Source organism: Embiotoca jacksoni, unplaced genomic scaffold (assembly GCF_022577435.1).
Source record: "Embiotoca jacksoni isolate LCO1_2020_lvr unplaced genomic scaffold, fEmbJac1.0.p SCAF_11, whole genome shotgun sequence".
NCBI classification, from domain to species: Eukaryota; Metazoa; Chordata; class Actinopteri; family Embiotocidae; genus Embiotoca; species Embiotoca jacksoni.
In genome coordinates, this window is record NW_027185241.1 from 126848 (window position 1) to 154818 (window position 27971).

Genomic DNA, 27971 nt, shown 5'->3' on the forward strand with positions numbered 1-27971 from the left:
TTAATGAGGTCCAAACGTGGTGAACATACTGAGACCAGATCTGTTCCTGCCTCATACTGATTGAACTTGTTATATCATCCTGAAGAATGCAGTTCATCCTGACTTCATCAAAACTTACTGACATTTTTAATGAGAAGGTTTTGAGAGATTAGAAAAAACAAGAAAACAGAAATATTGTTGTTCAGTTTAACATTTTTATTCAACATAACAGGATAAAAACATGCATTTTCCTCTAAACAGATATCTAACATTATCTGCTGCCTCAACCTGTGAAGACTTATTTACATCAGAATACAAATGTTGAAGAAAACAGCTTTGGAAGCATTTTGTTGAGAAGTAATGCAGCGCCCTCTGTTGGCCAATCAGCTGCAACAGTGTTAAAAATTACACAGGAAACACATACTTTCTAATATCTAAATTAACACATTATATCTGTGTTTGTTTTTATTTTTTCCAAATATGTACACAAAGTACCTTAAAACAAACAGCTGTTATTAGTAGCACACTTTAACTTTATTTCTATGTTTTGGTTTTTACAAAAATATTAAATGTGATATTACTAGAAATCTTCATATTTTGACATTATTAAGCCAGTTGGCAATATCTTACATAAGATTAATCTTTGCAGACTATCAAGTTACCTTCTGAAGTTTGACTCAAACAGACAAAGACTTCTGTTCACAGATCCAATTGTTCCTGTTGTTACAGTTCACTGATTTCCATCCTTGAGTTTGGCGAGAAATTGCACAGTGACCATCAGTCGCCTTTTCTATCCAGAAGCTGAGGAATCAAAAACATCAGTTGGATCCACAGTCAAGATTTTATCATTCAAAGTGTTTAGAAATGTGTCTCTTACCTGTCAGCCAGATCACTTCCATTGACCCACTTCCATTTTCCATCTTCAACTTTCAGTCCAATCCAGTACCCTTCGTTTCCTGAACTTTTCCAGCTCTTATCACTGACATTTTTCTGAGGACAACAGAGGAAAAGGGATCCGAGATATTTACTTACTTTAATAAACTCACTGTGACCAACAGACTCATCATGTGTTCAGATCTTCAGAAAATAGATTTTCATTTTCAATATGCTGTCATTACCTTTTCTTCTGCATTATCTACAACCACCAAATCAGAACTCCTTATTTTGCAGAGTTCGCGAGCTTCTTCCCAGGTTTTCCGATCGGTAGAAGTCTGGTAGTCCAAAAACACATAGCAACTGGACTGGAACAGAATCCAGCCCGGCTGACAAGAGTTACAATGTCGTGCTGAAATAACAGAGATCAACTAATAATCAACTTTACTGTCTCGTTATATCAAGATTCAGTATGTTTGTAACTAATGGGATCCCAACATACCACCATCTTTTCTGGGACAGTAGGCATCAATGCTCCACTGAGCTCGACTGATGTTGAGCTCATTCCCCTTTGCCTCCATGTCCTTTATTTGATTTGTAAGGTTTCTCTTCTCCATCTCCAGCTCCTGGATTTTCATCGTTTCTGCAGTGAGATTTGTGACCTTGCTCTCTAAGACAGCATTGGCTCGTGTCAGGTTGGTGTTGTCCTCCCTTAAATTGTTGTTGAGGTTTGTCAGGTTGCGATTCATTTCCAGAAGAGTCGTTTTGCTGGTTTCTTGACTAACAACTGAAAAAATGAAAATTAGCTTCCAAAGGGAGAGTAAGAAGTTTTGATATCGTTCATTTTGCTTTTGTTATTTCATCACAGATCAAAGCTGCTTCCTGTCTGTTGTACTTCAGGTCTGCCAGCCTTTTGGGAGCTATAAGCTAAGATGGCATTTTTTCTATTTCTTTGAACAACAAAAAACCCAAAAAAAGACCAACACTCACAATGTGTTAAGCCATCTTTCAATATTTCACAGCTTCCTCCATTGGTTCATACAAAATTCACTCAAAAAAGCTTAATGTAGTTTTAAGTAAAAATATATTAAACAAAACTTAATGGTAAATATGTTGTAGATTTTTTTTTTTTTTTTTCAGCCAATGACTTCGTGTTCTAAACTTTTCACTGTTACCAAGAAACCCAACAGCAGGTGTAGATTTATTATTTGGCCTGATGTTTCCCAACATGGTGAATTACATGGCTATTATTAAGGCAAAATGTGCAATAATTGGTTACACAGTACTGAAAATATATATTATATAAAAAAAACCTGTGTTATACTATCTTCATACATTTGACCATGAATTATTGTGTCGAGTAATTCACTTTGTTCTTGACAGATTTAGAAAACTAAAAGCAGAAACTTATGGTATGTAAAACAATCTGATATCACATGATGGTAACAGAAGAAATATTATTCTATAAGGGTCTGCCTTGTGTCTAAGTTCGTGCATGGACTGTCTGTTTTACATACTTACTGTAGACACAGATTGATATGATGCCCAACAGCAAAATGACACAGAAAGTCGCCAAGCAACAAGCCAAGAGCCGATAGTGGCGACGTCGTCCGTCTGCATTCTTGTCTGGCAGGAATCGGATAGACAAACATATAAATACGTGGCTTTAGAAGTCGGAGTTCATGAAATAACGTGGGTAACCAAAGTTACAGTCTTTTTCAGTCCAACATTTCCTCTTTAACTTGCCATCGCCAAAGAAGGTATTTTAAACTTAGTAAGTTAGAAACAGGAAGTATAACAACTTTTAAATCAGACTGTGAAAACCTCAAATTAACTTAAATTCAACATGAGATTGCATTTTTACACAAAACAATGTTTTGCAATGAAAAACATGAGAAAGGAAACGCTTCATGGCCATTATGTATTATTAATGTTCATGTGGGACACTAAAAGGAAAGATTTACAATTTCTAAAATGTTTGATATCAATTCTTTCAGACATTGTGCTACAGATGAACCAGGTTGTAGGCAGAAGTGGACATAGCCTCCATTCCTATGAGGCCAACCCAGTAATATTGACTAATATAACGCTGTAATGCATTTAAGCGTCTCATTGTTTGTTTATTTTTTGCTAAGTAATCTGTCCTTCAGATATGATAAGAATTGATAGATGTTGAAAATATAGTCATCAGTTGTCATTCAATTAAAGGTGATAATCTTAAAAATATATATTTATAGGAACATTTATAAAACTCTTAAATCATGTTTCAATCGCATTTTGGGTTTCTGGTCGATAAGGGTTCACTAAAGTTTACAGATTGTGACCCGTCCAAACACATATTTTGGAGCTTGCCTGACTGAATGTTTACCAAATCAACTACTACACAATCATACATTTTTGACTTTTCTTAAATGATTTCTGCTGATTTAAATAAACCAATTTATTACAAACAACAATTATTCCACAACGTGGCGGTCAGTCAGAAGTTTTACACGTGTTTGTCTGTTTGTTTGTTTGTCTGTTTGACTTCACAAAGCCGATATCAGCACCAAATGTTCTCAGATTCACCTGTTTTGTTTTTGTGTTCTTTTACAACTTACCATTTGTGTCTGGACTTTGTTCGGTTGAGTTCTTTTTCACCTTCACTTCATCGTACACAGTTTCCTCTTTGTTTTTAGCTGAAAGGTTAAAAGTTTAAATAGTGTACAGTGGTTAAATATTAACAGTTCACTATAATCAACAATGAGATAAAAAAAAAAAAAAACAAGAACAATGACAAACTGCTTGGTTTAGTTAGCTAAATATGTACCCTGCTCCTACACCAGTACAATAAATTAATATTTAATATGAGGAGGGTCACATAAACAAAGACTCTGTTCTAAAGCCAAAGTCTGAGAATATCTTTTCTAGCCGCTCTGTACTTTTAAAAGTTGACTTACCTTCCGGTCGGGATCGGTTCTTATTTTTGAATACAACTGAAGCGTAGTTAACGTCCTCCGCCATCACTACAACCTTTCTGTTGACTCTATCCGACTTGTAGTCAAAGAAGTACCACTGTAATTGAGCCACAGAGACTCACAAGAAGAGAAGTGGTTGTTTCCTCTGTTGAGGCGAATCTGTCTCTAACGGCTTTGAAATATATCAACTTCTGCTTTTCCAGAGAAAATCATTTGTATGCACGACAGTCCGGATGTCAACTTCAAGCCAACACTGTGTTCCTGTTCCATAATCAGCTTGATATAAAAGATATTATTACAATGAGTATATAACATGGTATAACAAGATTACTAATATGTAACTAGGACTTTGGATGTTTGCTTGGTTTTGTATAAAACACCAATAACCAATTGAATTTTGTTGAGAAGTTGTTTTTTGTTGGCCAATCAGTAGCAAGAGTTTAAAACATTATACAGGAAACAAATATTTTCTAATATCTATTCATACGTTAGATCTGCGTTTGTTTTTTTCCAAATATGCACAAAAAGTACGTAAACAGCTGTTAAAAGTTGCACACTAAGTTTACACAAGTTTTTGTTTGTACAAAAATATTAAAGGTGATATTACTTGAAATCTTCACATTTTGACATTATTAAGCCAGTTGGCATTATCTTAAATGTAATTAATCTTTTCAAACTATCATGTTACCTTCTGAAGTTTGACTCAAACAGACAAAGCCTTCTTTTCACAGATCCAATTGTTCCTGTTGTTACAGTTCACTGATTTCCATCCTTCATTTTTTACAGAAATTGCACAGTGACCATCAGTCGGGTTTTCTATCCAGAATATATGAAATGGAAACGCTGGTGCAGTGATGTTAAACTTTACAGGGAAGTTTGTGTTTTTTTGGGTCTGTTTCTAAGTTGAGCCTCTATTTCAAAACTTGTGGTGAGTTGTTGTGAAGGGAAGTTTTCTAATTTGTCCTTTTCAATCTAAAATAAACAGTTTTATTTGTTTCATCTAATCAGAACTCGATCAGTAATATGATTGTGTTACATGTTGTTTTTCTGACCAATGATGATTGAATAAATATCTGAATTCAGGTAAGCTGACCAGCCTGGATGGACTGCCATTTAAAATTCAGACACAGAACACATCCACACGCTGATCTCCAACGGCACCGATCAAACACAAATGTTTAAATATCTGCAGCAAATTAGTCCGTATTTATAGAATCATTCCCAATGTGCTCGGCAGCCTGGAAAAATCATGGAAATAAATGTAAAGATGAAAAGGATTTTTTTTTTTTAACTCTTCAAATGTAATTGCTGCCAAAGTTACACTGTGTTGTTGTGCTTTAAAAAGGCATCATGCATTACAGAAATATGATTCTGCTACACAAAAGAGTGTCGGTGAAAAGCTTGTGAAATGTTTACTATCCTTGCAGATAGAGGAACATCTGGACTTTTTAAAGTAAGTCTGAATCATGTACAAAGTTTAAAATACCAGTTTTAATCTTGATAGAGAAGCAAGTGGGTTTTAGTTCTGTTTTGAAGGTGTGACAGTTGGTGTTTGGTGAGAAACTAATGCCCAGTTGTGATGAGAAGTCTTATTTATAAATAGTTTGAACTCACACAGTGTGTCTGCAGCATCTTCTCAGGCTGCTGCAGTTTATCAGTGCTGGAAGAAGTATTCAGGTCCTTTACTTAAAGATGCTGTAAAGTACAAATGAAAATGAGTTTTAAGTTCATCACACCACAGAAGTATGGGTTGTTAACTACCCATCCAAATTTGAATGAAAAAAACACCGACAAGTATATTAAAGTAGGCTTTGAACTCGTGAGAAAATCATCAGTCTTCTCTGCTCTGAGACTGGGGGGGCGTGTCCTGAAGGAGCTGAAGCTCCGCCCACTCACTGGGAGGTGTTCAGTGTCCTGTAGGACAGTCCTGTGGCTGCAGTTCTTTTCCCCACTAAGCGGTCCGTCTGACATCCAACCTCTCGGTGACTTTATGCATGATGTCCCACTGGTACTCTGTCTCTCTGCTGGATGGAGCAGCCTGCTTTGGGAAAACACAATAGAATCAGAATTTATTTGTCCAATGAGTGAAACATACAGATGCATATAAATGAAGCTTGTCCCCCTGAGCTGTAACACAGGAGTCAAACTGGACACCAGAGACAGAAGACAGTGAGTCTCCAACTACTTCTAATGCACCTGCATTACAATAGTGGAGATAATAAGAATGGAGGAGTTGATTTAGTTCTGTAACGACTGTAACATGAACAACGCTGCATTACATCACATGTTAATTCATTACATCACGTTAATTCATGACATCACATGTTAATTCATTACATCACATTTTAATTCATTACATCACATCAATTCAAACTTTGAACCTGCTCAGGTTGAGAAGTAAGTCTTTCTCTTTCACTGATGTCCCTCCTCCTCCTCCTCGTCCTCCTCCTCCTCGTCCTCCTCCTCCACATGTAGTTGGGCTCATTTACCCCGACCGGTACCGGTACATGTAACCGAGAGGGTCGCTGATTGTAACGTTACACCGGAGTACAAAATCAACAACCCTCATTAATCAGGAGGACTAGATCTCCTCTGGTCCATGTTTACCATCACCCCGACATGTAAAATACAGAGTTACATATATTATAGTTCCTTATCGGAGCTATATTGACAAGCATAAAAAAAATCTGCTGTTTTCGGAGCATTTTCCTCTGAACTCTGCTACGAACTCAATAGAAACTAATTAGCACATTAGCTCCCATTTCATGAAAATAAAGTTATTCTACACCGAGTAAAATCACGTTAGCGGTTTGCACCGAGGACTAAATGTAGCAGAGTCACTGTGGAAAAGTTATCTGGTATAATTATAACAAGCACACAGAACTTCCGCTGAGTGGTGGACTGCTGGCGGCGGCGGACGGTGCCGGTGCGACCGGAGGACGAACGGCCGGGAGGGTGAAGCTCGGTTCGGCTCCGAGCTGCAGGAGAAGCCGTGTGTCCGTGAACTGCATCCGTCTCCGGTCCAAGTTGAAACTGTCCTCTGTGAAACGGTCCCTGCAGAGGCGGCTGTTGGTGTCGATCCTAACGTCTCCTTTAGCGAGGCTCTTCACGAAATCAATCCGCCTCTTTTTCCTTTCTTCATCAGGAGGGAATTTAAATAGCGATGCGGCGCTGCTTTGGAGGTTCTTGCTTCCAGGAAAGATTCACTTGCGGGTGGAGGGAGACGTCCTGTAGCAGCCAGCTGATGGACAATAACAATCTGACTACGGCAGAGTGGGATGACCTCTTATGCAAATGAGCTCCAGGCTTTTATAGCGTTTCACCGTGAGAGGAGGAGCCATGCAGAAGGTTATATAAACCGTCTGTGCGGTCGATCGGTGACGTACTGAAGCGACCTTTTAGCCTCGCCTAAAAAAACCTGAGCTGAAGACGGATGAGAAACTGTTTAAAGGTCGAACTTATAGCAACTTTAACTCAAATAACTGTAAGAAAAATTGGATAAACAACCATTGAATTGCATATTATGACAAATAATCACTCAAATCAGGTATAAACCTCTGAACTCTGTTAAACCCAAAATAATTCAGTTGTTAGATCTTAATAGTCTGTTTTAGTCCTTTACAGTTGTCAGTCAAAGTAGGTCTCATTTATATCTTTGGAAGTTCCTTAACGTTCAACAGTTCACCATTAGTCTCTTCCAACGGATTTCCGGTTGTTTGTTTGAATCCAAAACAACTCTGAGATCTCAGAAAACAAAGTGCCAATAAAATTGGATCCTTTATATTTCTCGGTGACGATCCAGACAGGATAGCAGATGAAGCAGCTCGTAGTCACCTGATGAATGTTTTGAACGGTTTTCTCTGTTGAATTTTACTTCTAAAATATACAGTTTTTTATTTCATCTAATCAGAACTCGATCAGTAATATGATTGTGTTACATGTTGTTTTTCTGACCAATGAAGATTGAATAAATGTCTGAATTCAGGTAAGCTGACCAGCCTGGATGGACTGCCATTTAAAATTCAGACACAGAACACATCCACACGCTGATCTCCAACGGCACCGATCAAACACAAATGTTTAAATATCTGCAGCAAATTAGTCCGTATTTTTAGAATCATTCCCAATGTGCTCGGCAGCCTGGAAAAATCATGGTAATAAATGTAAAGATGAAAAGGATTTTTTTTTTAACTCTTCAAATGTAATTGCTGCCAAAGTTACACTGTGTTGTTGTGCTTTAAAAAGGCATCATGCATTACAGAAATATGATTCTGCTACACAAAAGAGTGTAGGTGAAAAGCGTGAGAAATGTTTACTCTCCTTGCAGATAGAGGAACGTCTGGACTTTTTAAAGTAAGTCTGAGTTGTGTACCAAGTTTAAAATACCAGTTTTAATCTTGATAGAGAAGCATGTGGTTTTTAGTTCTGTTTGAAGGTGTGACAGTTGGTGTTTGGTGAGAAACTAATGCCCAGTTGTGATGAGAAGTCTTCTCTATAAATAGTTTGGACTCACACAGTGTGTCTGCAGTATTTTCTCAGGCTGCTGCAGTTCATCAGTGCTGGAAGAAGTATTCAGGTCCTTTACTTAAAGATGCTGTAAAGTAGAAATGAAAATGAGTTTTACGTTCATCACACCACAGAAGTATGGGTTGTTAACTACCCATCCAAATTTGAATGAAAAAAACACCGACAAGTATATTAAAGTAGGATTTGAACTCGTGAGAAAATCATCAGTCTTCTCTGCTCTGAGACTGGGGGGGCGTGTCCTGAAGGAGCTGAAGCTCCGCCCACTCACTGGGAGGTGTTCAGTGTCCTGTAGGACATTCCTGTGGCTGCAGTTCTTTTCCCCCACTAAGCGGTCCGTCTGACATCCAACCTCTAGGAGACTTTATGCATGATGTCCCACTGGTACTCTGTCTCTCTGCTGGATGGAGCAGCCTGCTTTGGGAAAACACAATAGAATCAGAATTTATTTGTCCAATGAGTGAAACATACAGATGCATATAAATGAAGCTTGTCCCCCTGAGCTGTAACACAGGAGTCAAACTGGACACCAGAGACAGAAGTCAGTGAGTCTCCAACTACTTCTAACGCACCTGCATTACAATAGTGGAGATAATAAGAATGGAGTTGATTTAGTTCTGTAACGACTGTAACATGAACAACGCTGCATTACATCACATGTTAATTCATGACATCACATGTTAATTCATGACATCACATGTTAATTCATTATATTACATGTTAATTCATGACATCACGTGTTAATTCATTACATCACGTTAATTCAAACTTTGAACCTGCTGAGGTTGAGAAGTAAGTCTTTCTCTTTCACTGATGTCCCTCCACCTCTTCCTCCTCCTCCTCCTCCTCCTCCTCCACATGTAGTTGGGCTCCTTTATCCCGACCGGTACCGGTACATGTAACCGAGAGGGTCGGTGATTGTAACGTTACACCGGAGTCCAAAATCAACAACCCTCATTAATCAGGAGGACTAGATCTCCTCTGGTCCATGTTTACCATCACCCCGACATGTAAAATACAGAGTCACATATATTATAGTTCCTTATCGGAGCTTTATTGACATGCCTAAAAAAAATCAGCTGTTTTCGGAGCATTTTCCTCTGAACTCTGCTACAAACTCAATAGAAGCTAATTAGCACATTAGCTCCCATTTCATGAAAATAAAGTTATTCTACACCGAGTAAAATCACGTTAGCGGTTTGCACCGAGGACTAAATGTAGCAGAGTCACTGTGGAAAAGTTATCTGGTATAATTATAACAAGCACACAGAACTTCCGCTGAGTGGTGGACTGCTGGCGGCGGCGGACGGTGCCGGTGCGACCGGAGGACGAACGGCCGGGAGGGTGAAGCTCGGTTCGGCTTCGAGCTGCAGGAGAAGCCGTGTGTCCGTGAACTGCATCCGTCTCCGGTCCAAGTTGAAACTGTCTTCTGTGAAATGGTCCCTGCAGAGGCGGCTGTTGGTGTCGATCCTAACGTCTCCTTTAGCGAGGCTCTTCACGAAATCAATCCGCCTCTTTTTCCTTTCTTCATCAGGAGGGAATTTAAATAGCGATGCGGCGCTGCTTTGGAGGTTCCTGCTTCCAGGAAAGATTCACTTGCGGGTGGAGGGAGACGTCCTGTAGCAGCCAGCTGATGGACAATAACAATCTGACTACGGCAGAGTGGGACGACCTCTTATGCAAATGAGCTCCAGGCTTTTATAGCGTTTCACCGTGAGAGGAGGAGCCATGCAGAAGGTTATATAAACCGTCTGTGCGGTAGATCGGTGACGTACTGAAGCGACCTTTTAGCCCCGCCTAAAAAAACCTGAGCTGAAGACGGATGAGAAACTGTTTAAAGGTCGAACTTACAGCAACTTTGACTCAAATAACTGCGTAACAAAATTGGATAAACAACCATTGAATTGCATATTATGTCAAATAATGTAACTAAAATCAGGTATAAACCTCTGAACTCTGTTAAACCCAAAATAATTCAGTTGTTAGATCTTAATAGTCTGTTTTAGTCCTTTACAGTTGTCAGTCAAAGTAGGTCTCATTTATATCTTTGGAAGTTCCTTAACGTTCAACAGTTCACCATTAGTCTCTTCCAACGGATTTCCGGTTGTTTGTTTGAATCCAAAACAACTCTGAGATCTCAGAAAACAAAGTGCCAATAAAATTGGATCCTTTATATTTCTCGGTGAAGATCCAGACAGGATAGCAGATGAAGCAGCTCGTAGTCACTTGATGAATCCCTAAAAAAAAAAGAACAGCCTGTACACAAGTGTGCAGAACATCATCATATAGTCAGAGTTTCCTCTTTTTCCATCACATTAGATTTACACAAAACTTTCACAACTTTAAACACTTGTGACTAAATTATCTCATTTTGCCTCAATTTCAAACAATACACTTGGCAATCAACATACTTTTACAACATATACAGAAACTTTGACAAAAATTCAACACACACACACACACACACACACACACACACACACACAGTTATGTGCTTCATTCACATCATCCAAAATGTTGTTATCCTGGCTGGTTTTGCTTCGCTATGTTCCTCAAAGTAAATTACTCCCAATTCTCTGACACAAACTTAGTTAACAAGATAACCTCAGGTAGCAACTCACCTGGATAATCCACTTCATTGAAGAAACGCCCGACGGAGTTCGTCCCGGTGAGAACTTCTCCCTCGACAGCTCCGCTGCAGCTCAGCATGTAACTCACTTACAATACTGTTAAATTCACTCGATATCTCTTGGGAATCTCAAAATATCTGACTTTGCTCCAAATCTTGTCTGCCTCCTGCATCTGTCTTAGCTGCGGGGTCTCCGGTAGGTGAGTGCGTGGTTCAGAGAGTGGGAGGGGGGGCTAAGGGCTCTGCTACGTTCAGACCACCAGCTGGTTTGGTGAGACGTTTAGGGAACGTCTGTAAATTGGGTGACTGAACATGACCTGGGTTACGTGAACACGGGAGAACACGTGACCTCGACGGTGAAGCGCTTCCATCACCCTCAAATCCAGGACCCCCGGTGTACAGTGACCACTGATCCTTTTTGATGACCAGGAAGAAAAAATTAGTGCAAAACAGGTTTTGACTTGATCAGCATTTTAGGTGACAGCACTGAAAAAGATATTCAAACATGAAATCCCTCTTTGTAAAACACACAATATGTGCTTCGCTGATAAATTGAACTTCCTGTTGTAATCTGGAGATTTGTTGGAGCTGATGTCGACGGTGTGATTGATTAATGAGGTCCAAACGTGGTGAACATACTGAGACCAGATCTGTTCCTGCCTCATACTGATTGAACTTGTTATATCATCCTGAAGAATGCAGTTCATCCTGACTTTATCAAAACTTACTAACATTTTTAATGAGAAGTTTTGAGATATTAGAAAAAAAGAAAAAAAAAAAAAGAAATATTGTTCAGTATAACATTTTTATTCAACATAACAGGATAAAAACATGCATTTGCTTCTAAATAGATATCTAACATTATCTGCTGCCTCAACGTGTGAAGACTTATTTACATCAGAATACCAATGTTGAAGAAAACAGCTTTGGAAGCATTTTGTTGAGAAGTAATGCAGCGCCCTCTGTTGGCCAATCAGCGGCAACAGTGTTAAAAATTACATGCAGGAAACAAATATTTTCTAATATCTATTTATACATTACATCTGAGTTTCTTTTCTTCCAAATATGTACACAAAGTACCTTAAACAAACAGCTGTTAATAGTAGCACATTTTAACTTTATTCCTAAGTTTTGGTTTTTACAAAAATATTAAACGTGATATGACTTTAAATCTTTATATTTTGACATTATTAAGCCAGTTGGCATTATTTTACATGTGATTAATCTTTGCAGACTATCAAGTAACCTTCTGAAGTTTGACTCAAACAGACAAAGCCTTCTGTTCACAGATCCATCTGTTCCTGTCGTTACAGTTCACTGATTTCCATCCATCATTAGTTACAGAAATTGCACAGTGACCATCAGTCGGGTTTTCTGTCCAGGAGCTGAGGAAACAAAAACAACAGTTGGATCCAGAGTCAAGATTTTATCATTCAAAGTGTTTAGAAATGTGTCTCTTACCTGTCAGCCAGATCACTTCCATCGACCCACTTCCATTTTCTACCATCAGCTTTCAGTCCAATCCAGTACCCTTCGTTTCCTGAACTTCCCCAGCTGTTATCACTGACATATTTCTGAGGACAACAGAGGAAAAGGGAACAGATATATATACTTACTTTAATAAACTCACTGTGACCAACAGACTCAACGTGTGTTCAGATCTTCAGAAAATACATTTTCATGTAATATAAGCTGTCATTACCTTTTCTTCAGCATTATCTACAACCACCAAATCAGAACTCCTTATCGTGCAGTTTTCTCGAGCTTCTTCCCAGGTTTTCCGATTGGTAAAAGTCTTGTAGTCCAAAACCAGATAGCAACTGGACTGAAACAGAATCCTGCCCGGCTGACAAGATTTACACTGTCTTCCTGAAACAACAGAGATCAACTAATAATCAACTTTACTGTTTCATTATGTCAGAATTCAATATTTTTTATAACTAATGGGATCCCAACATACTGGCATCTCTTTTGGGACAGTAGGCATCGATGCTCCACTGAGCTCGACTGATGTTGAGCTCATTCCCCTTTGCCTCCATGTCCTTTATTTGATTTGTAAGGTTTCTCTTCTCCATCTCCAGCTCCTGGTTTTGTGTCTCCAGCTCCTGGTTTTGTTTCTCCAGGTTCATCTTTTCTGCCGTCAGCTTGGCGTTGTTTTCAGAAATGACCGAGGTAACTTAAGGTCAAACGTACAGGAAGATAGTTGGCAGTGAGCTGATATTGGACAACAACTTAACAAAAATCAAACAAGTTTGACATAAATTGAAAGTCAGACAAAATGCATTTTTGTTCAGAATTATTTCACAATAACGACATCGAAATATTTGTTTACTTTTGAGTTATACTTACAATATATTCGAAGGGCCACAATAACAAACAGTATCAACCAACTCACTGTTATTGTTGGAAAAGAATGAGTGAAAGAGGGAGACTTCTTGTCTGAAAGAAAAAGTAATTTTTTTTTTAGCTGAAACGAATCAACATGAAACTTTAAAACAGTTCAATCTGCTGTTATAATAGTTCAGCAGTAAATTGTGTTAATAACCTGCAGTGGCTGTTATTTTGTCCACAGTATAAACTGGTGAATTTTCATAGTCACCTTCTTCAAGTTCCTCTGAAACAAATCAAACATAAGTTCTCAAAGATCTGCAGTAAATTAAACATTATTTCCAGAATCAGCAGACTGAGAAAATCATGATACAAATTAGAACATAAAGTCAATCGTGACATCTCAAATTAATTTGACCAAAGTGTCGTTATGCTCATCATTATGAAAATGAATAAAACAAGATTCTGCTTCACAAAAGATGAGACGCTTGTGAAGTTTGAATCTGTCAGAAAGCATCCTACCTGCAGAGAAAGAAACATTTGGATTTCTAAAATTGACCGTCAGCGTCTGTGTTTTTCTGTTCATCCTGGAAAAAGCATCAAGTTCACCAGCGATCGAGCTGCATATGAAGGCTGAAATGGAAACACTGGTGCAGTGACGTTAAACTTTACAGGGAAGTTTGTGGGTTTTTGAAGTTGAGTCTCTATTTTAAAACTTGTGGTCAGTTGTTGTGAGGGGAAGTTTTCTCTGTTGAATTTTATTTCTAAAATATACAGTTTTTTATTTCATCGAAGCAGAAATCAATCAGTAATATGATTGTGTTACATGTTGTTTTTCTGACCAATGATGATTGAATAAATGTCTGAATTCAGGTAAGCTGACCAGCCTGGATGGACTGCCATTTAAAATTCAGACACAGAACACATCCACACGCTGATCTCCAACGGCACCGATCAAACACAAATGTTTAAATATCTGCAGCAAATTAGTCCGTATTTATAGAATCACTCCCAATGTGCTCGGCAGCCTGGAAAAATCATGGAAATAAATGTAAAGATGAAAAGGATTTTTTTTTTTTTACTCTTCAAATGTATTTAATGCCAAAGTTACACTGTGTTGTTGTGCTTTAAAAAGGCATCATGCATTACAGAAATATGATTCTGCTACACAAAAGAGTGTAGGTGAAAAGCGTGAGAAATGTTTACTCTCCTTGCAGATAGAGGAACGTCTGGACTTTTTAAAGTAAGTCTGAGTTGTGTACCAAGTTTAAAATACCAGTTTTAATCTTGATAGAGAAGCATGTGGTTTTTAGTTCTGTTTTGAAGTTGCGACAGTTGGTGTTTGCTGAGAAACTAATGCCCAGTTGTGATGAGAAGTCTTATTTATAAATGGTTTGAACTCACACAGTGTGTCTGCAGTATTTTCTCAGGCTGCTGCAGTTCATCAGTGCTGGAAGAAGTATTCAGGTCCTTTACTTAAAGATGCTGTAAAGTAGAAATGAAAATGAGTTTTAAGTTCATCACACCACAGAACTATGGGTTGTTAACTACCCATCCAAATTTGAATGAAAAAAACACCGACAAGTATATTAAAGTAGGCTTTGAAATCGTGAGAAAATCATCAGTCTTCTCTGCTCTGAGACTGGGGGGGCGTGTCCTGAAGGAGCTGAAGCTCCGCCCACTCACTGGGAGGTGTTCAGTGTCCTGTAGGACAGTCCTGTGGCTGCAGTTCTTTTCCCCACTAAGCGGTCCGTCTGACATCCAACCTCTCGGAGACTTTATGCATGATGTCCCACTGGTCCTCTGTCTCTCTGCTGGATGGAGCAGCCTGCTTTGGGAAAACACAATAGAATCAGAATTTATTTGTCCAATGAGTGAAACATACAGATGCATATAAATGAAGCTTGTCCCCCTGAGCTGTAACACAGGAGTCAAACTGGACACCAGAGACAGAAGACAGTGAGTCTCCAACTACTTCTAACGCACCTGCATTACAATAGTGGAGATAATAAGAATGGAGTTGATTTAGTTCTGTAACGACTGTAACATGAACAACGCTGCATTACATCACATGTTAATTCATTACATCACATGTTAATTCATTATATTACATGTTAATTCATGACATCACGTGTTAATTCATTACATCACTTTAATTCAAACTTTGAACCTGCTGAGGTTGAGAAGTAAGTCTTTCTCTTTCACTGATGTCCCTCCACCTCTTCCTCCTCCTCCTCCTCCTCCTCCTCCACATGTAGTTGGGCTCGTTTATCCCGACCGGTACCGGTACATGTAACCAAGAGGGTCGCTGATTGTAACGTTACACCGGAGTACAAAATCAACAACCCTCATTAATCAGGAGGACTAGATCTCCTCTGGTCCATGTTTACCATCACCCGACATGTAAAATACAGAGTTACATATATTATAGTTCCTTATCGGAGCTATATTGACACGCGTAAAAAAAATCTGCTGTTTTCGGAGCATTTTCTTCTGAACTCTGCTACGAACTCAATAGAAGCTAATTAGCACATTAGCTCCCATTTCATGAAAATAAAGTTATTCTACATCGAGTAAAATCACGTTAGCGGTTTGCACCGAGGACTAAATGTAGCAGAGTCACTGTGGAAAAGTTATCTGGTATAATTATAACAAGCACACAGAACTTCCGCTGAGTGGTGGACTGCTGGCGGCGGCGGACGGTGCCGGTGCGACCGGAGGACGAACGGCCGGGAGGGTGAAGCTCGGTTCGGCTCCGAGCTGCAGGAGAAGCCGTGTGTCCGTGAACTGCATCCGTCTCCGGTCCAAGTTGAAACTGTCCTCTGTGAAACGGTCCCTGCAGAGGCGGCTGTTGGTGTCGATCCTAACGTCTCCTTTAGCGAGGCTCTTCACGAAATCAATCCGCCTCTTTTTCCTTTCTTCATCAGGAGGGAATTTAAATAGCGATGCGGTGCTGCTTTGGAGGTTCCTGCTTCCAGGAAAGATTCACTTGCGGGTGGAGGGAGACGTCCTGTAGCAGCCAGCTGATGGACAATAACAATCTGGCTACGGCAGAGTGGGATGACCTCTTATGCAAATGAGCTCCAGGCTTTTATAGCCTTTCACCGTGAGAGGAGGAGCCATGCAGAAGGTTATATAAACCGTCTGTGTGGTAGATCGGTGACGTACTGAAGCGACCTTTTAGCCCCGCCTAAAAAAACCTGAGCTGAAGACGGATGAGAAACTGTTTAAAGGTCCAACTTACAGCAACTTTAACTCAAATAACTGTAAGAAAAATTGGATAAACAACCATTGAATTGCATATCATGACAAATAATGTCACTAAAATCAGGTATAAACCTCTGAACTCTGTTAAACCCAAAATAATTCAGTTGTTAGATCTTAATAGTCTGTTTTAGTCCTTTACAGTTGTCAGTTAAAGTAGGTCTCATTTATATCTTTGGAAGTTCCTTAACGTTCAACAGTTCACCATTAGTCTCTTCCAACGGATTTCCGGTTGTTTGTTTGAATCCAAAACAACTCTGAGATCTCAGAAAACAAAGTGCCAATAAAATTGGATCCTTTATATTTCTCGGTGAAGATCCAGACAGGATAGCAGATGAAGCAGCTCGTAGTCACTTGATGAATCCCTAAAAAAAAAAAACAGCCTGTATACAAGTGTGCAGAACATCATCATGTAGTCAGAGTTTCCTCTTTTTCCATCACATTAGATTTACACAAAACCTTCACAACTTTAAACACTTGTGACTAAATTATCTCATTTTGTCTCAATTTCAAACAATACACTTGGCAATCAACATACTTTTACAACATATGCAGTAACTTTAACAAAAATTCAACACACACACACACACACACACACACACACACACACACAGTTATGTGCTTCATTCACATCATCCAAAATGTTGTTATCCTGGCTGGTTTTGCTTCGCTATGTTCCTCAAAGTAAATTACTCCCAATTCTCTGACACAAACTGAGTTAACAAGATAACCTCAGGTAGCAACTCACCTGGATAATCCACTTCATTGAAGAAACGCCCGACGGAGTTCGTCCCGGTGAGAACTTCTCCCTCGACAGCTCCGCTGCAGCTCAGCATGTAACTCACTTACAATACTGTTAAATTCACTCGATATCTCTTGGGAATCTCAAAATATCTGACTTTGCTCCAAATCTTGTCTGCCTCCTGCACCTGTCTTAGCTGCGGGGTCTCCGGTAGGTGAGTGCGTGGTTCAGAGAGTGGGAGGGGGGGCTAAGGGCTCTGCTACGTTCAGACCACCAGCTGGTTTGGTGAGACGTTTAGGGAACGTCTGTAAATTGGGAAACTGAATGTTGCCTGGGTTACGTGAACATGGGAGAACACGTGACCTCGACGGTGAAGAGCTTCCATCACCCTCAAATCCAGGACCCCCGGTGTACAGTGACCACTGATCCTTTTTGATGACCAGGAAGAAAAATTAGTGCGAAACAGATTTTGACTTGATCAGCATTTTAGGTAACAGCACTGAAAAAGATATTCAAACATGAAATCCCTCTTTGTAAAACACACAATATGTGCTTCGCTGATAAATTGAACTTCCTGTTGTAATCTGGAGATTTGTTGGATCTGATGTCGACGGTGTGATTGATTAATGAGGTCCAAACGTGGTGAACATACTGAGACCAGATCTGTTCCTGCCTCATACTGATTGAACTTGTTATATCATCCTGAAGAATGCAGTTCATCCTGACTTTATCAAAACTTACTAACATTTTTAATGAGAAGTTTTGAGATATTAGAAAAAAAAAAAAAAAAAAAAAGAAATATTGTTCAGTATAACATTTTTATTCAACATAACAGGATAAAAACATGCATTTGCTTCTAAATAGATATCTAACATTATCTGCTGCCTCAACGTGTGAAGACTTATTTACATCAGAATACAAATGTTGAAGAAAACAGCTTTGGAAGCATTTTGTTGAGAAGTAATGCAGCGCCCTCTGTTGGCCAATCAGCGGCAACAGTGTTAAAAATTACATGCAGGAAACAAATATTTTCTAATATCTATTTATACATTACATCTGAGTTTCTTTTCTTCCAAATATGTACACAAAGTACCTTAAACAAACAGCTGTTAATAGTAGCACACTTTAACTTTATTCCTAAGTTTTGGTTTTTACAAAAATATTAAACGTAATATGACTTTAAATCTTTATATTTTGACATTATTAAGCCAGTTGGCATTATTTTACATGTGATTAATCTTTGCAGACTATCAAGTAACCTTCTGAAGTTTGACTCAAACAGACAAAGCCTTCTGTTCACAGATCCATCTGTTCCTGTCGTTACAGTTCACTGATTTCCATCCATCATTAGTTACAGAAATTGCACAGTGACCATCAGTCGGGTTTTCTGTCCAGGAGCTGAGGAAACAAAAACAACAGTTGGATCCAGAGTCAAGATTTTATCATTCAAAGTGTTTAGAAATGTGTCTCTTACCTGTCAGCCAGATCACTTCCATCGACCCACTTCCATTTTCTACCATCAGCTTTCAGTCCAATCCAGTACCCTTCGTTTCCTGAACTTCCCCAGCTGTTATCACTGACATATTTCTGAGGACAACAGAGGAAAAGGGAACAGATATATATACTTACTTTAATAAACTCACTGTGACCAACAGACTCAACGTGTGTTCAGATCTTCAGAAAATACATTTTCATTTAATATAAGCTGTCATTACCTTTTCTTCAGCATTATCTACAACCACCAAATCAGAACTCCTTATTGTGCAGTTTTCTCGAGCTTCTTCCCAGGTTTTCCGATTGGTAGAAGTCTTGTAGTCCAAAACCATATAGCAACTGGACTGGAACAGAATCCTGCCCGGCTGACAAGATTTACACTGTCTTCCTGAAATAACAGAGATCCACTAATAATCAACTTTACTGTTTCATTATGTCAGAATTCAATATTTTTTATAACTAATGGGATCCCAACATACTGGCATCTCTTTTGGGACAGTAGGCATCGATGCTCCACTGAGCTCGACTGATGTTGAGCTCATTCCCCTTTGCCTCCATGTCCTTTATTTGATTTGTAAGGTTTCTCTTCTCCATCTCCAGCTCCTGGTTTTGTGTCTCCAGCTCCTGGTTTTGTTTCTCCAGGTTCATCTTTTCTGCCGTCAGCTTGGCGTTGTTTTCAGAAATGACCGAGGTAACTTAAGGTCAAACGTACAGGAAGATAGTTGGCAGTGAGCTGATATTGGACAACAACTTAACAAAAATCAAACAAGTTTGACATAAATTGAAAGTCAGACAAAATGCATTTTTGTTCAGAATTATTTCACAATAACGACATCGAAATATTTGTTTACTTTTGAGTTATACTTACAATATATTCGAAGGGCCACAATAACAAACAGTATCAACCAACTCACTGTTATTGTTGGAAAAGAATGAGTGAAAGAGGGAGACTTCTTGTCTGAAAGAAAAAAATGATTTAAAAAAAAAAAAAAAAAAAATTTATTTGAAATAAATCAACACGAAACTTTAAAACAATTAAATATGCTTTTATAAAATGTGTGCAGTAAATTGTGAAAATAACCTGCAGTGGCTGGTTTTGGTCCACAATGCATACTGCTGCATTTACATTCCTGCCTTTCTCAAGTTTGTCTGAAACCGTTCAGAACAAACACAAGTACTTAAGTAATGACAGTGAATTAGCCCAATCACTCCCGATATGAAAATTGGAAAAATAATAATGCAAGATAGAAAAAAGGTTTAAAAAAAAAAAGTTAAATAAAAGAAATGGCAAAAATTATTCATTTAAAACACCAATTTACACTTTTATCTTGACGAAGTAATAACATACCTGAGGTGGATGCAATTTTGTCCACAGTACAAACTGCTGCATTTTCATAGTCACCTTCTTCAAGTTCCTCTGAAACAAATCAAACATAAGTTCTCAAAGATCTGCAGTAAATTAAACATTATTTCCAGAATCAGCAGACTGAGAAAATCATGATACAAATTAGAACATAAAGTCAATCGTGACATCTGAAATTAATTTGACCAAAGTGTCGTTATGCTCATCATTATGAAAATGAATAAAACAAGATTCTGCTTCACAAAAGATGAGACGCTTGTGAAGTTTGAATCTGTCAGAAAGCATCCTACCTGCAGAGAAAGAAACATTTGGATTTCTAAAATTGACCGTCAGCGTCTGTGTTTTTCTGTTCATCCTGGAAAAAGCATCAAGTTCACCAGCGATCGAGCTGCATATGAAGGCTGAAATGGAAACACTGGTGCAGTGACGTTAAACTTTACAGGGAAGTTTGTGGGTTTTTGAAGTTGAGTCTCTATTTTAAAACTTGTGGTCAGTTGTTGTGAGGGGAAGTTTTCTCCTTTGAATTTTACTTCTAAAATACACAGTTTTTTGTTTCATCAAAGCAGAACTCGATCAGTAATATGATTGTGTTACATGTTGTTTTTCTGACCAATGATGATTGAATAAATGTCTGAATTCAGGTAAGCTGACCAGCCTGGATGGACTGCCATTTAAAATTCAGACACAGAACACATCCACACGCTGATCTCCAACGGCACCGATTAAACACAAATGTTTAAATATCTGCAGCAAATTAGTCCGTATTTATAGAATCACTCCCAATGTGCTCGGCAGCCTGGAAAAATCATGGAAATAAATGTAAAGATGAAAAGGATTTTTTTTTTTAACTCTTCAAATGTATTTAATGCCAAAGTTACACTGTGTTGTTGTGCTTTAAAAAGGCATCATGCATTACAGAAATATGATTCTGCTACACAAAAGAGTGTCGGTGAAAAGCTCGTGAAATGTTTACTCTCCTTGCAGAAAGAGGAACGTCTGGACTTTTTAAAGTAAGTCTGAGTCATGTACAAAGTTTAAAGTACCTGTTTTAATCTTGATATAGAAGCGTGTGGTTTTTAGTTCTGTTTTGAAGGTGTGACAGTTGGTGTTTGCTGAGAAACTAACGCTCAGTTGTGATGAGAAGTCTTATTTATAAATAGTTTGAACTCACACAGTGTGTCTGCAGCATCTTCTCAGGCTGCTGCAGTTCATCAGTGCTGGAAGAAGTATTCAGGTCCTTTACTTAAGTAAAAGTAGCAACACAACGTGTATCTACTTCACGACAGGTAAAAATCCTACATTCAAAACCTTGCTTTAGTAAAAACATGAGTATTAACAGTTAAATTTACTTAACATATCAAACAGTAACAGTTTAGAAAAGATTCCCTGTTAGTGTTTTATGATGGGTTTGGATTAATATTACTGTTCTATCAATGTGCATTTTTAATGCTGCTGTTATTTAAACTTGAACTAATTTGTACCACTTGACTGTTCAGCAATTTAACGTACAGTTATGCGTTATATTCTATATAGTCATCTTTTGTTTGCAGTACTTCTGTCCTGTGAGAACCACTCATCTCTAAAAACAACAATCCGAGAAAAACATCCCTGTTTTCAGTTTTGTGACGATGTGTTTTTTTTTTTAAATACTTTATTTAGAAGTAGGAACATATAATCCTTAACTTTTTCTGAAAAGTTCCAATTCGATTCACCAAAATTTGGAGAGACATGGTTTTCACTGGACAAGAAGGGTATGAAAAGTTGTAATCTTAAAAGTAACTTGTAACTAAAGCTGTCAAACCTCTGAGATGTGGTCGAATAGAAGTATGAAGCTTCACAACAGGAAATACTAATGTAAAAGTACAAGTATCTCAAATTTGTACTTAAGTATTTGAGTAAATGTACTTGGTTACATTCCATCACCATCTTTTATCAAATGTAAGTGACTTTGATCATCAGAGTTTATCCCAGCATGCACTGCATAACAGGCAGGAAAAGAACAGCATCAACACGCAGACAAACTGACTCACCTGCAGACACATGTGAATGTAACCCTTGCTGTTGCAGCACGTAATCTTTTACTAAAGGGTAATCTATGATGCTAACCCTGGCACTACTATCTATGTAACATCAGTATCTGAGGTTCTTTAACAGTTCAGGCCAAGATTTTTTCAGGTTACCTTGGTTACGGTTAACTTCATTTCAATTACTCGGTTGGGTAAGGAGATTGGTGGTAGCAACTCTCTACAAGAGCAATGAGACCTCCAGCCCACAAAGCACACACACAACCAATGATTCAATGATGAGGGAATATATTTACAGAATTATTTAAACCATTTCACTTGAACAATACCTTTAAATCTCACATTAACTCAACTTCAGTTCTTAACAACAAAATGAATTCCACTTAACTCAAATAACTGTGTAACAAAAATTGGATAAACAACCATTGAATTGCATATTATGACAAATAATCACTCAAATCTGGTATAAACCTCTGAACTCTGTTAAACCCAAAATAATTCAGTTGTTAGATTTTGATAGTCTGTTTTAGTCCTTTACAGTTGTCAGTCAAAGTAGGTCTCATTTATATCTTTGGAAGTTCCTTAACGTTCAACAGTTCACCATTAGTCTCTTCCAACGGATTTCCGGTTGTTTGTTTGAATCCAAAACAACTCTGAGATCTCAGAAAACAAAGTGCCAATAAAACTGGATCCTTTATATTTCTCGGTGAAGATCCAGACAGGATAGCAGATGAAGCAGCTCGTAGTCACTTGATGAATCCCTAAAAAAAAAACAGCCTGTACACAAGTGTGCAGAACATCATCATATAGTCAGAGTTTCCTCTTTTTCCATCACATTAGATTTGCACAAAACATTCACGACTTTAAACACTTGTGACTAAATTATCTCATTTTCCCTCAATTTCAAACAATACACTTGGCAATCAACATACTTTTACAACATATACAGAAACTTTAACAAAAATTCAACACACACACACACACACACACACACACACACAGTTATGTGCTTCATTCACATCATCCAAAATGTTGTTATCCTGGCTGGTTTTGCTTCGCTATGTTCCTCAAAGTAAATTACTCCCAATTCTCTGACACAAACTTAGTTAACAAGATAACCTCAGGTAGCAACTCACCTGGATAATCCACTTCATTGAAGAAACGCCCGACGGAGTTCGTCCCGGTGAGAACTTCTCCCTCGACAGCTCCGCTGCAGCTCAGCATGTAACTCACTTACAATACTGTTAAATTCACTCGATATCTCTTGGGAATCTCAAAATATCTGACTTTGCTCCAAATCTTGTCTGCCTCCTGCACCTGTCTTAGCTGCGGGGTCTCCGGTAGGTGAGTGCGTGGTTCAGAGAGTGGGAGGGGGGGCTAAGGGCTCTGCTACGTTCAGACCACCAGCTGGTTTGGTGAGACGTTTAGGGAACGTCTGTAAATTGGGATACTGAACGTTACAGAATTAAGTGAACATGGGAGAACACGTGATCTCGACGGTGAAGAGCTTCCATCACCCTCAAATCCAGGACCCCCGGTGTACAGTGACCACTGATCCTTTTTGATGACCGGGAAGAAAAATTAGTGCAAAACAGGTTTTGACTTGATCAGCATTTTAGGTAACAGCACTCATAAAGATATTCAAACATGAAATCCCTCTTTGTAAAACACAACATGTGCTTCGCTGATAAATTGAACTTCCTGTTGTAATCTGGAGATTTGTTGGATCTGATGTCGACGGTGTGATTGATTAATGAGGTCCAAACGTGGTGAACATACTGAGACCAGATCTGTTCCTGCCTCATACTGATTGAACTTGTTATATCATCCTGAAGAATGCAGTTCATCCTGACTTTATCAAAACTTACAGACATTTTTAATGAGAAGTTTTGAGAGATTAGAAAAAGAAAACAGAAATATTGTTGTTCTGTATAGCATTTTTATTCAACATAACAGGATAAAAAACACGCATTTTTTTCTAAATAGATATCTAACATTATCTGCTGCCTCAACGTGTGAAGACTTATTTACATCCGAATACAAATGTTGAAGAAAACAGCTTTGGAAGCATTTTGTAGAGAAGTAATGCAGCGCCCTCTGTTGGCCAATCAGCGGCAACAGTGTTAAAAATTACATTCAGGAAACAAATATTTTCGAATATCTATTTATACATTACATCTGAAGTTTGTTTGTTTTTTTCCAAATATGTACACAAAGTACCTTAAACAAACAGCTGTTAAAAGAAGCACACTTTAACTTAATTTCTAAGTTTTGTTTTTTCCAAAAATATTAAACGTGATATTACTAGAAATCTTCATATTTTGACATTATTTAGCCAGTTGGCATTATTTTACATGTGATTAATCTTTGCAGACTATCAAGTTACTTTCTGAAGTTTGACTCAAACAGACAAAGACTTCTGTTCACAGATCCATCTGTTCCTGTTGGTACAGGTCACTGATTTCCATCCGTTGTTAGTTACAGAAATTGCACAGTGACCATCAGTCGGGTTTTCTATCCAGGAGCTGAGGAAACAAAAACATCAGTTGGATCCAGAGTCAAGATTTAATCATTTAAAGTGTTTAGAAATGTGTCTCTTACCTGTCAGCCAGATCACTTCCATCGACCCACTTCCATTTTCCATCTTCAACTTTCAGTCCAATCCAGTACCCTTCGTTTCCTGAACTTCCCCAGCTGTTAACACTGACAAGTGTCTGAGGACAACAGAGGAAAATGGATCAGAGATATTTACTTACTTTAATAAACTCACTGTGACCAACAGACTCAACGTGTGTTCAGATCTTCAGAAAATACATTTTCATTTAATATAAGCTGTTATTACCTTTTCTTCTGCATTATCTACAACCACCAAATCAGAACTCCTTATTTTGCAGTTTTCTCGAGCTTCTTTCCAGGTTTTCCGATTGGTAAAAGTCTTGTAGTCCAAAACCACATAGCAACTGGACTGGAACAGAGTCCAGCGCGGCTGACAAGAGTTACAATGTCGCGCTGAAATAACAGAGATCAACTAATAATCAACTTTACTGTCTCGTTATATCAAGATTCAATATTTTTATAACTAATGGGATCCCAACATACCACCATCTTTTCTGGGACAGTAGGCATCAATGCTCCACTGAGCTCGACTGATGTTGAGCTCATTCCCCTTTGCCTCCATGTCCTTTATTTGATTTGTAAGGTTTCTCTTCTCCATCTCCAGCTCCTGGTTTTGTGTCTCCAGCTCCTGGTTTTTCATCGTAAGGTTGTGCTTTTCTGCCGTGAGATTTGTGACCTTGCTCTCTAAGACAGCAGAGGCTTGTGTCAGGTTGGTGTTGTCCTCCCTTAAATTGTTGTTGAGATTTGTCAGGTTGCGATTCATTTCCAGAAGAGTCGTTTGGCTGTTTTCCTGACTGAATGTAGCAACTGCAAAATGAAAATGAGCATCTTAAAGTAGAGTAAGCAGTTTTGGTATTGTTGACTTTGCTTTTGTTATTTCATCACAGATCAAAGCTGCTTCCTGTCTGTTGTACTTCAGGTTTGCCAGCCTTTTAGGAGCGATAAGCTAAGATTGTGTTTTTTCTTTTTCAGAGAACAACAAAAAACCCACAAAAAGACCAACACTCACAATGTGTTAAGCCATCTTTCAATATTTCACAGCTTCCCCCATTGGTTCATACAAAATTCACTCAAAACAGCTTAACAATGAAATTTTAAGTAAAAATGACTGAAACAAAACTTAATGGTAAATATGTTGTGGACTTTTTGTTTATTTTAGCCAATGATTTCGTGTTCTAAACTTTTCAATGTTACCAAGAAACCCAACAGCAGGTGTAGATTTATTATTTGGCCTGATGTTTCCCAACATGGTGAATTACATGGCTATTATTAAGGCAAAATGTGCAATAATTGGTTACACAGTACTGAAAATATATATTGTATAAAAAAAACCTGTTATACTATCTTCATACATTTGACCATGAATTATTGTGTCTAGTAATTCACTTTGTTCTTAACAGATTTAGAAAACTAGAAGCAGAAACTTATGATATGTAAAACAATCTGATATCACATGATGGTAACAGAAGAAATATTATTCTATAAGGGTCTGCCTTGTGTCTAAGTTCGTGCATGGACTGTCTGTTTTACATACTTACTGTAGACACAGATTGCTGTGATGCCCAACAGCAAAATGACACAGAAAGTCGCCAAGCAACAAGCCAAGAGCCGATAGTGGCGACGTCGTCCGTCTGCATTCTTGTCTGGCAGGAATCGGATAGACAAACATATAAATACGTGGCTTTAGAAGTCGGAGTTCATGAAATAATGTGGGTAACCAAAGTTACAGTCTTTTTTAGTCCAACATTTCCTCTTTACCTTGCCATTACCAAAGAAGGTATTTTAAACTTAATAAGTTTAAAACAGGAAGTAAAAAAACTTTTAAATCAAACTGTGAAAACCTCAAATTAACTTAAATTCAACATGAGATTGCATTTTTACACAAAACAATGTTTTGTAACAGAAAATCATCAGAAAGGAAACGCTTCATGGCCATTATGTATTATTAATGTTCACGTGGGACACTTAAAGGAAAGGTTTACAATTTCTCAAATGTTTGATGTCAATTCTTTCAGACATTGTGCTACAGATGAACCAGGTTGGAGGCAGAAGTGGACATAGCCTCCATTCCTATGAGGCCAACCCAGTAATATTGACTAATATAACGCTGTAATGTATTTAAGCGTCTCATTGTTTGTTTATTTTTTGCGAAGTAATCTGTCCTTCAGATATGATAAGAATTGATAGATGTTGAAAATATAGTCATCAGTTGTCATTCAAGTAAAGGTGATAATCTTAAAAATATATATTTATAAGAACATTTGTAAAACTCTTAAATCATATTTCAATCGTATTTTGGGTTTCCGGTCGATAAGGGTTCACTAAAGTTTACAGATTGTGACCCGTCCAAACACATATTTTGGGTCTTGCCTGACTGAATGTTTACCAAATCAAGTACTACACAATCATACACTTTTGACTTTTCTTAAATGATTTCTGTTGATTTAAAGAAACCAATTTATTACAAACAACAATTATTCCACAACGTGGCGGTCAGTCAGAAGTTTTACATGTGTTTGTTTGTTTGTTTGTTTGTTTGACTTCACAAAGCCGATATCAGCACCAAATGTTCTCAGATTCACCTGTTTTGTTTTTGTGTTCTTTTACAACTTACCATTTGTGTCTGGACTTTGTTCGGTTGAGTTCTTTTTCACCTTCACTTCATCGTACACAGTTTCCTCTTTGTTTTTAGCTGAAAGGTTAAATAGTGTACAGTGGTTAAATATTAACAGTTCACTATAATCAACAATGAGATAAAAGAAAAAAAAAAAAATCAAGAACAATGACAAACTGCTTGGTTTAGTGAGCTAAACATGTAACCTGCTCCTACACCAGAACAATAAATTAATATTTAATATGAGGAGGGCCACATAAACAAAGACTCTCTTCTGAGGACAAAGTCTGAGAATATCTTTTCTAGTCGCTCTGTACTTTTAAAAGTTGACTTACCTTCCGGTCGGGATCGGTTCTTATTTTTGAATACAACTGAAGCGTAGTTAACGTCCTCCGCCATCACTACAACCTTTCTGTTGAGTCTATCCGAATTGTAGTCAAAGAAGTACCTCTGTAATTGAGCCACAGAGACTCACAAGAAGAGAAGTGGTTGTTTCCTCTGTTGAGGCGAATCTGTCACATTTTTGAAATATATCAACTTCTGCTTTTCCTGAGAAAGTCATTT

At 38.1% G+C, this 27971-nt stretch overlaps 3 protein-coding genes and 3 long non-coding RNA genes across 7 annotated transcripts; all 6 read right to left on the reverse strand.

Annotated features, from left to right (window-relative positions):
* Positions 1-231: 231 nt before the first annotated feature.
* On the reverse strand, positions 232-2382 carry LOC138191787 (natural killer cells antigen CD94-like). The gene is made up of 6 exons (XM_069138792.1): positions 2374-2382; positions 1355-1639; positions 1098-1264; positions 857-969; positions 642-780; positions 232-366 (listed from the first exon to the last, which is right to left on the reverse strand). The coding sequence occupies exons 2-5, from the start codon at positions 1599-1601 to the stop codon at positions 657-659; spliced, it is 651 nt and encodes a 216-aa protein (XP_068994893.1). The 5' UTR covers positions 1602-1639; positions 2374-2382; the 3' UTR covers positions 232-366; positions 642-656.
* A 9769-nt stretch (positions 2383-12151) lies between these two features.
* Positions 12152-12771, reverse strand: LOC138192899 (uncharacterized). Its single transcript, XR_011177842.1, has 3 exons — positions 12665-12771; positions 12424-12536; positions 12152-12347 (listed from the first exon to the last, which is right to left on the reverse strand). It is a non-coding gene; the product is annotated as an uncharacterized lncRNA (long non-coding RNA).
* Positions 12772-12958: 187 nt separating this feature from the next.
* Positions 12959-21548, reverse strand: LOC138192888 (uncharacterized). 2 transcript variants are annotated; one of them, XR_011177841.1, is made up of 4 exons: positions 21325-21548; positions 13508-13576; positions 13312-13401; positions 12959-13138 (listed from the first exon to the last, which is right to left on the reverse strand). It is a non-coding gene; the product is annotated as an uncharacterized lncRNA (long non-coding RNA). The 2 variants fall into 2 exon arrangements; XR_011177840.1 differs by lacking the exon at positions 21325-21548 and having other exon boundaries at positions 13508-13925.
* On the reverse strand, positions 14697-17577 carry LOC138191798 (uncharacterized). Its single transcript, XR_011177753.1, has 3 exons — positions 17303-17577; positions 14977-15121; positions 14697-14775 (listed from the first exon to the last, which is right to left on the reverse strand). It is a non-coding gene; the product is annotated as an uncharacterized lncRNA (long non-coding RNA).
* On the reverse strand, positions 18504-19740 carry LOC138192878 (natural killer cells antigen CD94-like). Its single transcript, XM_069140563.1, has 5 exons — positions 19705-19740; positions 19270-19485; positions 19012-19178; positions 18771-18883; positions 18504-18694 (listed from the first exon to the last, which is right to left on the reverse strand). Exons 2-5 carry the CDS (start codon positions 19436-19438, stop codon positions 18571-18573), a joined length of 573 nt encoding a protein of 190 aa, XP_068996664.1. The 5' UTR covers positions 19439-19485; positions 19705-19740; the 3' UTR covers positions 18504-18570.
* Positions 21549-24161: 2613 nt separating the features above from the next.
* Positions 24162-27845, reverse strand: LOC138192868 (C-type lectin domain family 10 member A-like). The gene is made up of 7 exons (XM_069140554.1): positions 27743-27845; positions 27408-27485; positions 26332-26436; positions 25277-25600; positions 25020-25186; positions 24779-24891; positions 24162-24702 (listed from the first exon to the last, which is right to left on the reverse strand). Exons 1-7 carry the CDS (start codon positions 27804-27806, stop codon positions 24579-24581), a joined length of 975 nt encoding a protein of 324 aa, XP_068996655.1. The 5' UTR covers positions 27807-27845; the 3' UTR covers positions 24162-24578.
* Positions 27846-27971: the final 126 nt, after the last annotated feature.

Bases quoted from the DNA above. Each gene is read 5' to 3' on its own strand.
- LOC138191787 (XM_069138792.1), bottom strand. From the start codon at position 1,601: ATGAATCGCAACCTGACAAACCTCAACAACAATTTAAGGGAGGACAAC. The intron at 1,265-1,354 runs GTATGTTGGGAT...CTGTTATTTCAG, and splicing joins CTGTCCCAGAAAAGATGGTG to CACGACATTGTAACTCTTGT. The intron at 781-856 runs GTAAGAGACACA...TTGATTCCTCAG, and splicing joins GGAAGTGATCTGGCTGACAG to CTTCTGGATAGAAAAGGCGA.
- LOC138192868 (XM_069140554.1), bottom strand. From the start codon at position 27,806: ATGGCGGAGGACGTTAACTACGCTTCAGTTGTATTCAAAAATAAGAAC. The intron at 26,437-27,407 runs GTAAGTTGTAAA...GATTCCTGCCAG, and splicing joins ACAAAGTCCAGACACAAATG to ACAAGAATGCAGACGGACGA. The intron at 25,601-26,331 runs GTAAGTATGTAA...TTCATTTTGCAG, and splicing joins CACAGCAATCTGTGTCTACA to TTGCTACATTCAGTCAGGAA.
- LOC138192878 (XM_069140563.1), bottom strand. From the start codon at position 19,438: ATGAACCTGGAGAAACAAAACCAGGAGCTGGAGACACAAAACCAGGAG. The intron at 19,179-19,269 runs GTATGTTGGGAT...CTGTTATTTCAG, and splicing joins CTGTCCCAAAAGAGATGCCA to GAAGACAGTGTAAATCTTGT. The intron at 18,884-19,011 runs GTAATGACAGCT...TGTTGTCCTCAG, and splicing joins TAGATAATGCTGAAGAAAAG to AAATATGTCAGTGATAACAG.